General features: G+C 34.0%; 1 protein-coding gene across 1 annotated transcript; it reads left to right on the forward strand.

Moving 5' to 3' along the window:
• The first annotated feature begins 703 nt into the window (after positions 1 to 703).
• Positions 704 to 12,562, forward strand: LOC134267906 (uncharacterized). Its single transcript, XM_062750112.1, has 7 exons — positions 704 to 1,067; positions 5,844 to 6,015; positions 7,753 to 7,893; positions 8,875 to 9,216; positions 10,323 to 10,463; positions 10,826 to 10,948; positions 11,221 to 12,562. Exons 1-7 carry the CDS (start codon positions 978 to 980, stop codon positions 11,442 to 11,444), a joined length of 1,233 nt encoding a protein of 410 aa, XP_062606096.1. The 5' UTR covers positions 704 to 977; the 3' UTR covers positions 11,445 to 12,562.
• The last annotated feature ends 3,022 nt before the right edge of the window (positions 12,563 to 15,584 follow it).

Consider the following 15,584-nt stretch of genomic DNA (forward strand, 5'->3'; position numbering starts at 1 on the left):
TATCAAAATTCAACAAAGACCTGTCAGCAAATGGATTTTCGTTCACGCACATGTTGCTGCACATGTACGAATTTTGAGAGGACATTCCAAGTCCCGAAAGGTCGTAGGGGTCAGGCGGCTCCACCCCCATCACGTGGTTTCAATTTTGAACCTTCAATCTTAGTAATCATTGGTATTAGAGGTCTTATTATGTAATGCTACTATAGAGATGGTTTCCAAAAGTTTAGCATATATTAACAGAATTCAAAAGTTCACAAAAAGGTCAAGAGATGATTCAAATTTTCGCCCTCAGCATATTTTGAATTTAATTAATGTATACAAGTAATTGTGGCAGATCTCTAACATGATTGAAAATTTTGCTTGTAATAAAAACGTGAAAAGTGAATGCTGAAATTCTTAAAGTTGATATTTTATATTCATCACATGCGCTTTGTTTTTACTTGGTGATGATGCGTTAAATTAATCGTAAAATGTTCGCATGTTTTGACATTTATATAATTACGAAAAAGAGTTCCGAAAGAGCTATTTTGTATATATATAGTATATACAATGTGTATATATAGACCACTATGACAGGGAACCTGCAGGTCTAAGCTAATATATCAGGTCACTGACTCTCGTGGTAAAATTCGGCTAAATGGACTACGAGAGAAAAGGGGCGTGAGCTTGCATTTATATAGCTGCGTTCTGGGAGTATAGGACTATTGTCAGCGAACTCGGTGGATATATGCATAAGTATTTAAAATCAATACTACGTCTATTGTGGGAACTCTATACTTGAATGAGAGATACAAACAGCTGATTGGTTCAATTCTGGGTAAAAGGGTACCCTTTCCCTTATAAGGGAGTTCATGACCTAATTTCACTACTATTATAAATGAACGGATCAGCTGTTTCGCTGAGCTATCAGACTCTCACGCGAAAGCACCTCTTCTGTATTATCAGTTTTGTGTGTACTACTGCACTACAGTACCAATATGACAGAAGTAATGACAAGTGCGGACGCTCACTCCGACCCCTCTGCAGATCCCATCATGGACATAATTGCTGGGGCCACTCGATACAAGGTAGGCCTTTTTCTATAAAAAATATTCTGTTCAAAGGTTGCTTAATTTAAATGAGTGATTTTGTTTTATTAGCATAAAAACTATTAAGGGTTACACGTGCCATGCGTGCGTGTGCGTTACACCTGTCGCGAATGTTTTTGCAAAACTCAAACAGATTTAAGTGCATATATACATCTTTATATCTGTAAAAGAAAAACTGCATTTTCGTGTGCAGGGCAGATCTTTCATTTTTGTCAAAATTCTCATGTAAATTTCCAGCCAAAAAAAAAACCCTTAAGAACATGATTTTCATCGAAAAACAAATATCATTACATGCTCTTATAAAGGAGATAATACTGGTATTTCTATTAGGGTATTAGATCCACACTGGAATAATTATTACTTGTATTTAAAAACTCTCTGAGACAAAGTTCTCAACTGAATTTGTGTATGCTCACACACACCTGTCCCAATAACTTGGCATGAAATAAAATGCATTCAATGTCAAAATTAACCCATTCCTATACCGGGATACATCTAGTGCGCTTAAATTTGATAAGACACTGGGAGATTATAATTCCTAAGTGTTTCAGTGAATGGGGAAAAAAAGAACGATCCGTGCACTAAACTCAATGAGTAAAGTGTCAGATTTAGAAACAATATTCACTTTTTTGTTGCTAAAGCTGCGTCATACTTATAGTTTTAAGTGATAGATAAAGCAACATGCAATTGTTGTTTAAATCCATGTGTTTGAAAAAAAGTAAGTTCGATATATTAAAAAATACACAGTGAATGCTAAAAAATCTGAAAAGTTTTTTTTAATAAGTATTCCTGTTTTATGCAAACTGTTTTACAACTATCTTACAGCCAATTAAGTTGCGTGCATAAAACTTGTTTTATATCGTGAGCGTTTTTGAAGCATTTTACTTGCAATTTTAGGCAATTAAAAAGTTTTCACACCTTTGAAAATTCACAATTTATCTAATGGCAGCTAAAATCATGAGAAATATTTATGGAATAAAAAAAATTAAAATATAAAGAAAATTCGATTTTTCAATTTTCTTTTCAATCTGACATTCCTGAACATATTGGAAATTACTTTAGTCTTTGGGAATGAAAAATGCCTAGAAACTTCAGTTGTTCATCCATCGAATGATTTCCATTATACCACTTTAAAATTGATTTTTAAAAAAGGGCAAATAATTTTGAGCATCAGAAGAAATTCATATTTGGAACAAGATCGTGCGTCAGAATGGAGTTTTGTAGGAGAATATGGTAAATAGAGATAAAGCTCTTACTGGCCGTATTGAAAGTTGAAGGTCGATGTCCTTCCGTATCTGTTGATTCAGCAATGACAATACTTAAAATGAAAAACAACAAACTCTTGTGTTGCGGGTTGAAGGTAAAGCATTTAAATCTTTCGATGTTTGACCTTGAAAGGGAATTATTGGGGAATAAAGTCCCGGTTTATGTCCTCCTTTTGTTTTCATGACGAGGTACAGCACTGTCTGATAATAAAATCATTGGTATACATAACAAAATTGTCTAAAGTGCAGAAAATGTGCAGAAGATCTAATTACTTATATCAGGAATCTGCAAAAACTTTCCATAATTCATCAGATTTTATGAGTGAACTCAATTTGACAGTAAATCTGTACATATATTGCCACTGTGCATCAGCTATCGAAAAACCTCTTATTCGGCAGGACAGATCGCGGATATCAATCTTGTTAAATTTAGAGCGTCTTATAAGTGTATTCCTACTCCAATAGGCTGTTTTATCGCAGGTTTGTTGATATAAACTCGGTAATCTTTTGCCAAGGTTGTACTGTTCGTTATTTATTCAACATTCGCCGAATTCTTCCTGGTGATAACAGGAATGACACGAGTTTTGTCGTTTGTTTTAATGTGACGTCACTATGGACAATGCGCAAAACAATCACGTGGTGGTCAAGTCTTATTAATTCAGTTCACCCAATTACAAAAATGTTTTTGGTGTGGATTAGGCTTAAATTCTAAAACACTCGTACTTTGCTTGAGAGTAGTAGCACCGGGGGAGGTTTAAATATGACCCACGGTGTGACTTAAGACCATATAAATTACCACCGGTTTTCTTAAAATAATTCCATGGGCCACAAATTTGTAAAAAGACCGGCAATTGCATGTCTCCTGATTACGGGGGGTGATAAAAACTGCGCCGGTGCTAAAAGTAATTTTGTTAATAATTCTTTCCTACAAAAGGCGATAAACCAGATACATATGTAGTGATAGGTGTATTTCGAACCTTAGTTTCAGAATTTCAAGGATTTTGTCATTAGAGTAATCGGTTTAGATTTTTCTGGTGAGAATACCTCATTGCAAAATATACCTCCCTGTCAGAATTTGTTATAAGTTATTCGTTTAATTTTCAGCTTAAAATACCTCGACGCATCAATTTTTTAACTCGTTAACAGTGTCACAAGTAACACTTTCCTCTCTCACCAATAATGCTTTACAAAGACTTTCAAACGATTTTATAACCGTTTTTCTTGTTAATTATTAACAGGACATGACATTAAAAAAAATCACTAATTGGAAGCTTAGAAACATTTTCCAGTATCCCGTGGATTGTGTCGTGCCATAGGCATGATGCAGAATGTATAAACGTTCTATATACCGGATTTTTTTCCATTATTATTTTTTACAAATAACGAATGATGAATGCTTTTTGTGCGGATTCTTTAAGTCTGCTAAGCGTTAATTGACGGGTCACAAACTCTTGTTCGCCAAATGTAACTTCCTCGAAACAAACACCCCGCGACAATTTAAGCAAGAAATCTCTTTTCAGGTTTTTTGTGTTTCGAGTTTGCATTGACAATTATAAAAGGATTCCATGAAAATGTACAAATTTAAAGAATATGCATTTTCTTCAACTTTGATTTATATTTTCTTTCTCCAAGCTCAAAGTTACTACTTAAAAACGTAACTTGGTATTCAAACACAGATGCGTGGCATTTATTGAATGTAACTGATAAAATGTTGATTTGTAAAATGTGCATCTTGTTTCTTAATTTATTTTTTTTATCTAAAATAAAACAATCCTGCAAATTATTAGCAAATTGTTTTATTTTTTATGAAAGCATGTTAAAGATTTAGAAGGTGTGAGAAGGATTGTTTTAAGAATAATTTTCTTTCACGTCAATGCGGTTTTAGACGAAAGCAATAGAAAGATTATCAGATAGATTTGATCAATTTATAGACACTGCGCGCCACTTTGAATACAAGGATCGTGTATAAACTAATCTTGTTATGATATGTTTATGTTTTTGAAATTATAAATTCTAACACATTGATCTCTTTTATAACCATAGGAATTACAAACTTCGCTCTGTTCCTCGCCGTAAACCGTTAATTACCAATTTAACAGGAAAATCACGACTTGCAGGAATTGGGCTAAATATAAAATCGGGGTCGTGTAGATTCAATTTTACGCCAAACGGTTCTAGTCAATATCTGAAGGGTAATGAATTCCAAAAACTAAATATACTTCATATTCAAAACCAGGACAAAGTAAGGATACATCTGTTCAAGGTTGTGTAAATTACACCTCTTATACCTACGTCAATGCGTTCAACGCCGTGTTTGAAGGAATTATTCTGACGTCACAAAATCGACATCATTATTTATGACAGAATCTAAGACATAAAATATTTTGACAACCCCTGTTTTATTAACAGGTTGATTTTCTTTTCTTTTTTTATCGTGCTTTGGCCAATTGATTCTAAACAATAACTGTCAAACGAAGGGTACGATAACTGGATTTAATATTACCGATATGGTGATAAAGCTGCTAATATATCGCTTAACTCTCGTGTTATTTTATTTCACTCACTCTCCGCACAATGCTGATATAATTTAAGCCTGCATTATTTTTGTTTCTATTTTCCATTAACTTTGTGACAATTATTTTATTTTTGGTTGTCAGTAATAGATAAGATCCTTTTATAGCACACAAATAAACTTCTGTAATTGGAAATTTGAAACAAGTTGATAAAATATTGTCAAGGAATTGTATTGAAGTCAAGAAATAACTCTTTTTATGTTGTTCACATAAATATCTAAAGCTGTATATAGAAACCATTGGGCGACACTAGGTGTCATTTATTAAATGTTATTATAAATAAAATATAAGATGTTTATACGGATTGTTGCTTATAATCTGTACTCCGGTGCTATTTTTTGCCCTATAGTACGATGCAATATATAATTCACAAGCCCATGGGCAGCACGACTGTTGATGAGCAAAACGTCATGTACGACTCTACGGTCATCAAGCACAGTACATAGCTCATTTATAACTGTGACCTGTGTGGGAGTACCCTTAATTAATGAGGGACGTATAGTTCATTGATGACAAAAATCATCTATTATTTAACAAACGCATCTCCATATCAACAAACTTCAGATTATCGTAATCTTAGCACTGACATAATCGATTTAATTTTATAAATAACGCTATTGGAGACCATCTTTTGCCCCGATAAGGCGATATCGCTAAGCATCACGGAAGTGGATCCAGCTCCCCTCCCTTCCCAAGAATAAGTGTACCTGTTCCGATTGGTCAAAAAATCATATCTTTTTTTATCCCACCCCTGTTTGTTTAATTTATATTTCAGAAAAGGATGGATAGAGCATCCACATCTATTATTTGCAATTTGTCTTGTTATAAAAAAAACACACCAAAAACAGGATCAATTCGTGGTATAAAGTAAAAATGATTCTTAATTTTTTTTTTAAATAAATAAAATTATTTTGTAGATAATGATGCAGTGTATAGAAATTGGCCTGTTTGATGAAATTGAATCGCTTGGTGAGACTTGCACAGCAGAAACTATTGCTAAGAAGTGCGGGTATGACGTGTCGGTTTTAGAGCGACTACTTAGTACCCTGGCCAGTTACAACCTTTTGCAGAAGGACTGCAATAGAAAAGGTACTAAAAATAAAAAATTTTATTAAAAAAAAAAGATTTCTTCCACTTTTCATTTTTGAAATTAATAAAATGATATTGTGATATTTCTTGGTAGCAAAGAATGCACCGACATTTCTTTCATTACGTGAGTGATAAAGACAAAAAAATGTAATATTTTTAGAGGGACCATTTGACCATTGTCTTAGTCAAAGATAAAAGTAAAAAAGAAATAGTCTTGAAATGTGCTATACAGTGTCATGCTCTAAATCCTGAATTTACCAGGTGGTAATATAGTATAAAATTTAAAGTTGTCGTATTGTAAATTCCCTATTTGTTGTCATCCAGCAAATTTCAAATTTTACATGAAACTAAATTTGCACTGCTTAAGAACAAAATTTATTTCAAGTTTCCTTATTTTGCTGAATTTTTGCCTACAAAAAATTCAATCCTTAATTTTATCTTAGAAATCCATGAAAAACATCGCCAGATATTGAGAGTTTGGAAGTTATCGCAATTGGAAGTTGATAGTTCGCTGATGTATCACTTCTTTAATCTAACTGTCATTAGAGTGGGAGGGTGGATACTCTAGTCAGCGACATTAAGCTTAATTGGATAATGAATTTGTTTACCCGTTAAGAAAAGTGTCAAGTAATCCATGTTTGCAATGTTTTTGCGACTTTCATGCCTATAAACATTTGACTCTAATTACAACCGACACTTTTGGCAGTGAAAAAGTTTTTTTTTTTCCTTATCATCTTGCATCGCAGTCGTACCGAAACAAAATTTATTACAGTTTCACGAAACACACATTTAATTAGAACCAAACTATCCTAAAATAATCCTAGTTTTAGTCTCGACTGCTTTTGGCTTTTTTACGACTGTCTAATGTCCAGAGGGCATTTCTGCGTCCTTTGCTTCAGAGGAGGCCTAAATCCGTCATTGACGATATTTACTGTGTTGTGAGGACAGGGCTCTGACAGAAGCGTTCATTAATTAAATAACCATTTCATTACTGCGTGGGATGTACAACAATTGTCCAGATAGGGAGTAGGGTTCATTATCAGGTTCCTTTCCGAGACGCAAATGGTACACAATTTGGCCTTATCAAGCCTTGCCATCTGTATCTCTTAACCCGTATCTGTCATATCTGCCATGATAAATGAAACACGGGGGATATATAGAAGTATGAATGAACTATTCTCTGGATGAATGCTAAGATGTGACCCCTCATCTTCAAGGTCAAGTTAGCGGAAATGCCCATCCCTTGAGATATATGAAGTTGAAGATAGGGGCCCATATATTACATATGATTTATATTTCAATGTTAAATGCTCCAATTAAGTAGTAGGAGAGAAACTATGAATGAAAGTCCCGTAAAATTATTTTCTCTGAGATCAATGAACGTAATAGTCCCAACCAAAAGATAACGTTGGCAGAAATCAACGTGCGTTCTCAGTTTCTATGTCGATTTATTTTATATTGAATAAAAATAAATAGAATTTTTAAAGAGATATGAAAAGAGCATTGAAGAGGGGTCCATATATAGAGGAGGGGGTGGGGGTGGGGTATCGAGTCTCTAATAGTCAAGCAAAATGTACACTAATACTAGCATATAAGGATTTTATATTAATATCTGAGTGCACGTATGGTCTTGTACAAATGAATGCTTTACTAAATATTTTCTGGATTTGATGGGAATATCCAATGGTTTTTCATAAAAAATTGTTTGAATATATTTCTTTTGATTTTTGTTTTTAGGCATGCCTTCGTACAGGAACTCGTCAGGAACATCTAAATATCTTACTCGATCACGACGACCCACAATGATAGGACTAGCAATGTCGGTGGATGCAATGATCCATCCATTGCTCGATAATCTCCCCATGCTCCTGAAATCAGGTAATTAGCCTTATCTTCAGTAGTAAATATAGTGAGCTTTCCATATCTTATATTTTATTTATAACACGAGGAGGAGGATAATCACCCAGAAGTCTTTGATGAATTCTGAGAAAATGTTTGGCATTGGAGATTCCATATAACCAAATTATTCATCGTGGGCAACAATGCACGATTAAAGTTGTTAATATTTTTATTCCCTTCATGTTTGTTTTGAATTTTCTCCGTATGCATTTATTTTGAAAAAAAACCTTTGGTGAGAAAATTTTGGATGTACGTTTGTAACGTTTGTTGGATCGTTACTAAATAAACTCTTTAAGTACGAGGTCAGAAGAAGGTGTGAAGCAAGCGGAAATGTCTAGAACTAAGTTGATAATTGCCTTGTTAATTTTGTTAAAACACTTATTCTGAAACTGTCAACATGTGCCCGAAGGCAGCAAATGACAAACTCGGCTATTTGACATGAAGCTGTTTTTTTGAAGATTTAATGATGCCGGAAGAAAAATGTTGGTTTCTGAATCATTTAAAACAAATTTAGTAAACGCGATGCCCCTGTAAAATTGCAGTGGACTAAACGTTTCATCTTCATTACTCAAGAAATACCCATCCATTAGATACATCTAATAAGCATACATATATATAGATATTTTCTTGCAAGAGTTCCTTCATAAGTACATTCTATATTTAGACAAGTTTATAAAACAAAAAAAGGAGTCCTAATTTGAAAGTACAATTGAGAATAAATATATTCAACATTTCCAAAACTTCAAAACAGTTTTCCTTGTAACGTGTATGTTTGAATACATATGAGAATCGTTTGTCAACAAGAACATTATGGGACCTATGATAAACGTTTTAACAATACGATGACTAATTATGTATTTTATTATTTTCTATTAAGTTTATTAATTCGTTTTAAATACATGAGGAAACTTTATTCTAAAACCGGAAATAAAGCATTTTTTTTCTTTCTTATTCACACAGGAAAACCAAAACTCGACATTAATAAAAACGTGGCCGATAATGGCAATATACTGAGCTCCTCACCAAACCACCAAAAGACACCAAACAACATAATGGACAAAGAAAATAACATGGGACCAGGCTCTCCCATTAAACAGAACATGTCTAGTATGCCTCATATTCCAAAAATGCCCTGCATGCCCAAAATGCCCCCAAACTCTACCAAAATGCCCATGGAGAAAAATGGCATTGATTACCAGGCCAAATTCCTCATGGCTATGGAGGGATTCTCAGCATCGTGTGCATCCTCTATAGTCAAAGCCTTTGACCTCAGCCAGCACAGATCTGCAGTAGATCTTGGGGGTAGGTATCTTAATCTTGGTTTAATCATTTTTAGTTTTTAAAGAATATACTCTCTAACACTATGCAAGCGGAATATCATTTTTGTTATCTGGGAGTAGGATATAAAAGGGTTTAAAGTTGAATTTATGTTTGATTTATGCTTATAAAATATGATTTATTTTATGTATACTAAATTATTGGTCAAGGTCGCTATGTAATAGTTTGATCAAGGTAAAATTAAAAGTACTTTTATTTGTCTCAATAAGGGGAAACTTCTGCATTGTTAATATAATGATTAACAAAAGTGCAAGAGGTTAATAACATTCTAAATACCAACATGTAGTATTTTTGTAAGAAAGACTTTGTATTATATTGCACATAAATATTTATAAAGTTGTTATTAGAAAAAAAATACCATATTTAAATATCAAACATAGTTTTCCCACACATCAAACATCTAGGTGATAAAAAGTGTGTCAATTAATTTAATTGTTAGTAATATTACAGAAATTATTTGTTTTTGTATCCAATTTTTACAAACCACAAATACAGAATTAAGCGTAAATGTAATTTTTTGTTGATAAGTATAAACAGTGTTTTTTTGTTTTTGTTTTTTTTTACGAATTCGATTTCACAAAACGCTCTTTGAATCGTAAAGAGAACTGATGTAACGAAAACAAGGAAGTAGATTCTCTCTCGATGACCCACTGACCCTTTGCGTGCACAAAGTGCCACAGAAAAAAGAAGCTTCATTGGTCCGATACCAGCAACCCAATTTTTGTGCACGTTTTATAAATAGCATGTCTAATTATCAAATTTATTGTCAAGAAACTGTTTGGTGTTAAACCGCATCGTCTGTCTTCTGTTTTTTGACTTTCATGTGTGGCGGGGGAGAATGAATCGTATGGTTGCTCTTCCAAAGACAAATAAACATCAGTCTTAAATTTGAACAAGCTTCATCTTACATTACCCACATACTTAATCTAAGAAGCATTAAGCATAGGGAACATTAAACTTTGCAAAATTAAAATGCATCATTTTATTTACAAATATGCAATGATATCGAATTTTGCGAGTATTGCAGGATTTGTATCTCATTATAGCTTATGTGTATGACTTCTATTTAGGTGGACCTGGTAGAATCTCGTTTGAAATGGCCAATACTTATCCTCACATGAAGATCACCGTCTTCGATCTTCCTCCTGTCATTCAGGTGGCACAGAAGATGCAGCAGCCATGTTCTCAGGGACAAATCTTCTTCAAGACTGGTTAGTGTCAATATAAATACAGTCTATATAGTGTTCTCAAGAATGTCACACAAATATTTAAATCACAAAAACATTTTGAAAAAATTAACTATGGTATTTACCACGAGCTGAAATAAAAAATGGGAAGTTATACCAATATCGTGAATTTCCTGAATATTATATATACAGTTACCTATAACAATCTTACTTGGTTTCTTTGCATTGGGGAAAATTGATATAAATTTGCAGTGTATTGCTAAGCTTTAAAGCAACACAGAAAATGATGTTTTCTTATTTTTTCCTTGTTGCTAAAATAGTTTGTTCCTCACAACCACAATTTCAGTTTTTATAAATATTTTTTTTTACTATTTACCACCATTCAGGAAACTTCTTTGAAGATGAAATACCATCTGCGGACCTCTATCTTTTGGGTCATGTTATTCATGGGTTTGACCTGAAAGGAATCGACAGACTTCTTCAGAAAGTGTACTCTAAACTTCCACCAGGTGAGCAAACAAAAGCTTGCTGTGCATTATGAACATTCCACGTTTTTTGTGGCCCCATGATCAACTGTTGCATAACAAATTAAACAGTTTATTTATTACCATTCTTGAATTTTGTTTTGACAGATAATATGCATATTAAATAAACTGTATTGCGAATAACAAAAAAATAAAAACACAAACACTAAACACACCTTGCATGCCGTATTTTAATCAAATTCTGCATCCAAAAAATATCATCAGAATTATTTGTAAGTATTTGTTTCTATTTATAGGTGGATCTGTTCTAGTCATGGAAAAGATTCTTGCAGAAAACAGAACAGAACCAGAACTCGCTGTCACCAATGACTTTGTGATGACACTTCTCTCACAAGGACAGGAAAGAACCTTTTCCGACTACCAGAAACTCTTTTCTAAGCATGGTTTCGTCAATGTGCAGTTCAAACACATAGATGGTCTAAATTATTATGACGTCATGCTCCTGAAGAAGCCATTTTAGCTTCTTTTTTACTCGGAGACTTGGAATCCATACTGCATTCAGCCAATTTTTAGCAGATCTGTTCTTTGTACCCCTTATTGATGGATTGTCCCAAACAATATGCAGGCCAGAAATTTGTACCAAAGATATGGGTTTATGTTGTCTTATTTCTTTTTTGATGAAGACAAATAAACCCTATCAATTGTAATCGCTCCCTTTTAATCGATGAGCGCATAATTATGTCACCAATTATAAATTAGGTGTAAAATTTGACAATTTTGTTTTCAAGCAAATTTTTTATTGTCTGTGAAGTACAGCTGTTATTTTAAACAGTCATCTTGCTGACTGTTGAAAATTGTAATCTAATATACTTTGTTACGCAAACTGAATATTTTTGTTACTGATCTCATGTCACGGCAATGTAACTTACAATGTAAGTAACTCTATCACTTAATGTTAATGGCGACAAATCACACAGTTAGTTTCCATTTATCACGTGCACCATAATCAGGTCCAGCCATGTGTCTTTAGGGGGTGTATTTTCAAATCAGGGGAATATATCATCGATCTTTTAGCAAATGTCATAAGAAGTTTATGAAATTGCTGTGTAAAGGTTCGACTTGTTCCAAAAACTGTGCTTTTATTAGTGGACATTTTACAACAATAATTCAATTTTAAGTCAAAGAAACATCAGATCCCAGTGACTTTGAATCTCAAAATTCCGAATCAGTTTTTTTGGAGGTACATTGTTATTCATTTGACCATAAGTGCAGTATTTATGGACAATTTTTATCACCTATGTGATAATATCTTACTTAAATTGCATTTAACGATGTTGTTTAATATTGTGATATTGTCTGTTTGAAATACTTTCATCACATATTGGCAAATATTTTGTAAATACTTATTGACGCCGATCGCAAGAGGTGATTTAATTAAAGGGATATACAAATTGTATCTCTGATTGTTTTTTTCATACTCATGTTAAAATTAATCTGTTACGTGTTGGACCAATTGTAAGTGTTTAATTTTTAATGTAGATTACTGTTTTGTTAATTATTTATATTGATCTGTTTCAATTTATTGTTATTATATATGACGATTAACTTACTTATATCCAAATAAATGAATAAACCTTGTAGTAAGTTTCTTCCTATTTTCCAAACTCGGCATAAACACAAAGATGTGTTTGTGAATCACTGATACCCCCGTATGGCAGCTTATGGTGAGTGTTGAAATTTCTCAGATGTATGTCAAACTCCAAAGGTCAAGGTCAAAATGTTAATACTCAAAGGAAGGCCTTGATACAAGGAATAAACATTTCAAATATGAAAGCACTGGTGCTAACCGCTAAAAATGTTACATGTATGAACAAGAATAAAGTTTTTTAAAAAGTGGTCAAACTCTAAGGTCAAGGCCAAAAGATGAAAAAATACTACCCACTGAAAGGTCTTGTCACAATGAATACACATGTGAAGTATAAAAGCCCTAGCTCCAATTGTTCTAAAGTTATGGTCAAGTTAATGTGTGATTTGTTTGGTAAAAGTAGACCAAACTTCAAGGTCAAGAGATCAAATTTGGTGGTACCCAAAATAAGGTCTTTTCACAAAAACACAACTGTGAAATATGATAGCCATAGCCCCACCCCATTCAAGAGTTGTGAGCAAGATTAAAGATTTTGCGAACAGAGATACACACAGACGGATGGACAATGCAAAAATTACATACCCCCGAAATTTCATTTGCGGGGGCATCAAAATCCCCGAAACGGGATAAACAGTTACAGGAATTATGTGGACATGTAGGTGGAATAAAATACTTCACTGCAATGAACTGGTTTTTTTTTAAACTCAATGAAGAAGCGATGAAATATTGAGAGAACGAACCGTGATCAGGCTCAAATGTCTATGATAACAATACAGACCGCAGAGCAAACATGAACCTCCAAACACATCAGAGGTGAGATCAGGTGCCATGGAGGCGTAATCATCCCCTGTCAACCGGTCACACCTGATACATGCTTGCATGGTCGGACAACCCGAAAAATCCGTCGAGAACTCTCTGTGTAAATAATTTAAGTAAAGTAGTATCCTATTTATGAAATATTTAATTTTTTTCATAACTCCACTTAAAGTCATTTGTGAATCATTCATTGGTGTTCCTTTTATTTAAAAAAATACTTATAGGGCTAATTTTACATTATTTCATAACAAATCAACAAATTTTAGCACATGACTCATACAATAGAAAACATAGCTACTATAAGCTCGTGTCCCCTCGATAACAAGAATCCCATGGGTCACATCGCTCACCTGAGAAATTTGGTCATTCTGTTCTTAACTAGATTCCCCAATTGTAATACCTGTTGTGACCCAACCCTACCAAAAAGGGACATGAGTCGGACAATTAAGAATCTTAACTATCCTACAATGGTTCCATAGAAGTTTCTTCTTTTTAAACCCAGTGGTTATTTACAAGAAGATTATTTAAAATTTTCCAAGATATATTTCAATATGAAACTTGGATTCCCTATTGTGGTCTAGCACTATACCCCTGGGCGTCATGATTTGAACAATTTAGAATCAACGGTACCCCCCCCCCCCCCGAATGCTTTCAATTCAGCTTTTATGGCTCAGTGGTTCTTGAGAAGAATTTTGAATGATCCCACACTATTTTTGTCTTTTCTTGATTCCCCTTGCAAAGAGACTAGGCCCTTTATTTTGACATTTCAAAATCCCCTTTACCCAAGTATGCTTTGTATCAAGTTTGGTTACAATCGGCCCAGTGGTTCATGAGTACAAGATGAAAATTAGAAAAGTTTACAAACAGACGGACAGACAGACAGCTAGGACGGACGATGGACTACGGGTGATCAGAAAAGCTTATTTTAGCTTTCAGCTCAGGTGAACTAAAAAAGATGAGCTTTTTATGCTAGTCAAGGAATTTTTGGTAGTTCATCAGTAAGTGTCCCCAACTGAAAAAATTTGGCTGTGCCCCCAAAACTGAAAGTGGTTCCTACGGGCCTGCAACTGATACGTATATTGAATAAAAACCAACATATCGTTTGAGAACATCATGAATGTCGAATATTAAAATTCAAGTTTTATTGCCTTACGTTTAACCGAGATTTTGTAAATAAAATCATCCCAAATTAAAAAAAAAACTAAGACATTGTATAATCATTATCATTGTTGAGTATCATGGTTAAATACAGGAACAGCTTGCAAATACATTTGCTTTTACTTGTTATTGACCAGTGCATCAACCTTTACAGTATAAAAATATTGCATCATTTGTTAAAAAAATAACAGGAGTTTTGCAACCCTCTCATACTCAATATACCTCGCATTTTATTGTGAAATAAAATCGTAGATTTAGACTTTAAAAACGTAGGCACATATCATATTTAAATTACACGAGAACTTCCACGCCAATTTCAATCGTCCTCGCCCTGTTGTCAAACACAAAGGCAGCCGCACGAGATTTACATGCAAATTTGGACTCCTTAGCATCAGACACAGAGACAGATGTGCACGAGATTTGCATGAATATTAGGCCTCCTTAGCTTACTCGAGTAGATTTGCAGTCTTCTTCCAGCGAGTGCTGGCGTCTCCATAGAAGTGATAATTCTTCAGAGGGATATTAAACAACACATATTTCCATTTCTAATTTTTTTCACTATGATAACTCTTTGAAAGTTAGCGGAGTTGATTTCTCGATAATTTTACCGGAATGTAAATTAGGCAGGTCGATAGGTCAGGAGCATTTGAGCCGCCACCTTCGGCGACATGGGACCTCGATGTATATATGGTCTCATCCTGAGGACCAGTCTCCCTCAGTGGATTCGATCCCGTCACGTAAGGATCTGCTCCCTACTTCGCGACCCTAGATCGGACGCTCTAACCACTGTGCCATACAGGCGACGCGTAAAGAAGTAGACTGTAAAACGGTATAATGATAAGACGCACAATGCGAACATTTGGCACTCAAGTAGACCACATTAAGATACACAAATATGTTTAACTGATTTTTGATTTCAGTAAACAGTATAGTCATGATTACTAAAAATGAAATTTCCGTGAAATACTTTCAACGCGCTTCTCCACCTACAATTTTACTTACTATGATTTCAATAGAACTTTGCACACAGTATAACTTTGC

This window comes from Saccostrea cucullata, unplaced genomic scaffold (assembly GCF_032062105.1).
Source record: "Saccostrea cucullata isolate Sc308-1 unplaced genomic scaffold, CSIRO_AGI_Scuc_v1 ctg1293, whole genome shotgun sequence".
In the NCBI taxonomy this organism is placed as follows: domain Eukaryota; kingdom Metazoa; phylum Mollusca; class Bivalvia; order Ostreida; family Ostreidae; genus Saccostrea; species Saccostrea cuccullata.

Excerpts from the sequence above, each read along its gene's own strand:
- LOC134267906 (XM_062750112.1), top strand. The coding sequence starts at position 978 with ATGACAGAAGTAATGACAAGTGCGGACGCTCACTCCGACCCCTCTGCA. Across the intron at positions 1,068-5,843 it reads CTGGGGCCACTCGATACAAG|ATAATGATGCAGTGTATAGA; the intron begins GTAGGCCTTTTT and ends ATTATTTTGTAG. Across the intron at positions 6,016-7,752 it reads GAAGGACTGCAATAGAAAAG|GCATGCCTTCGTACAGGAAC; the intron begins GTACTAAAAATA and ends TTTTGTTTTTAG.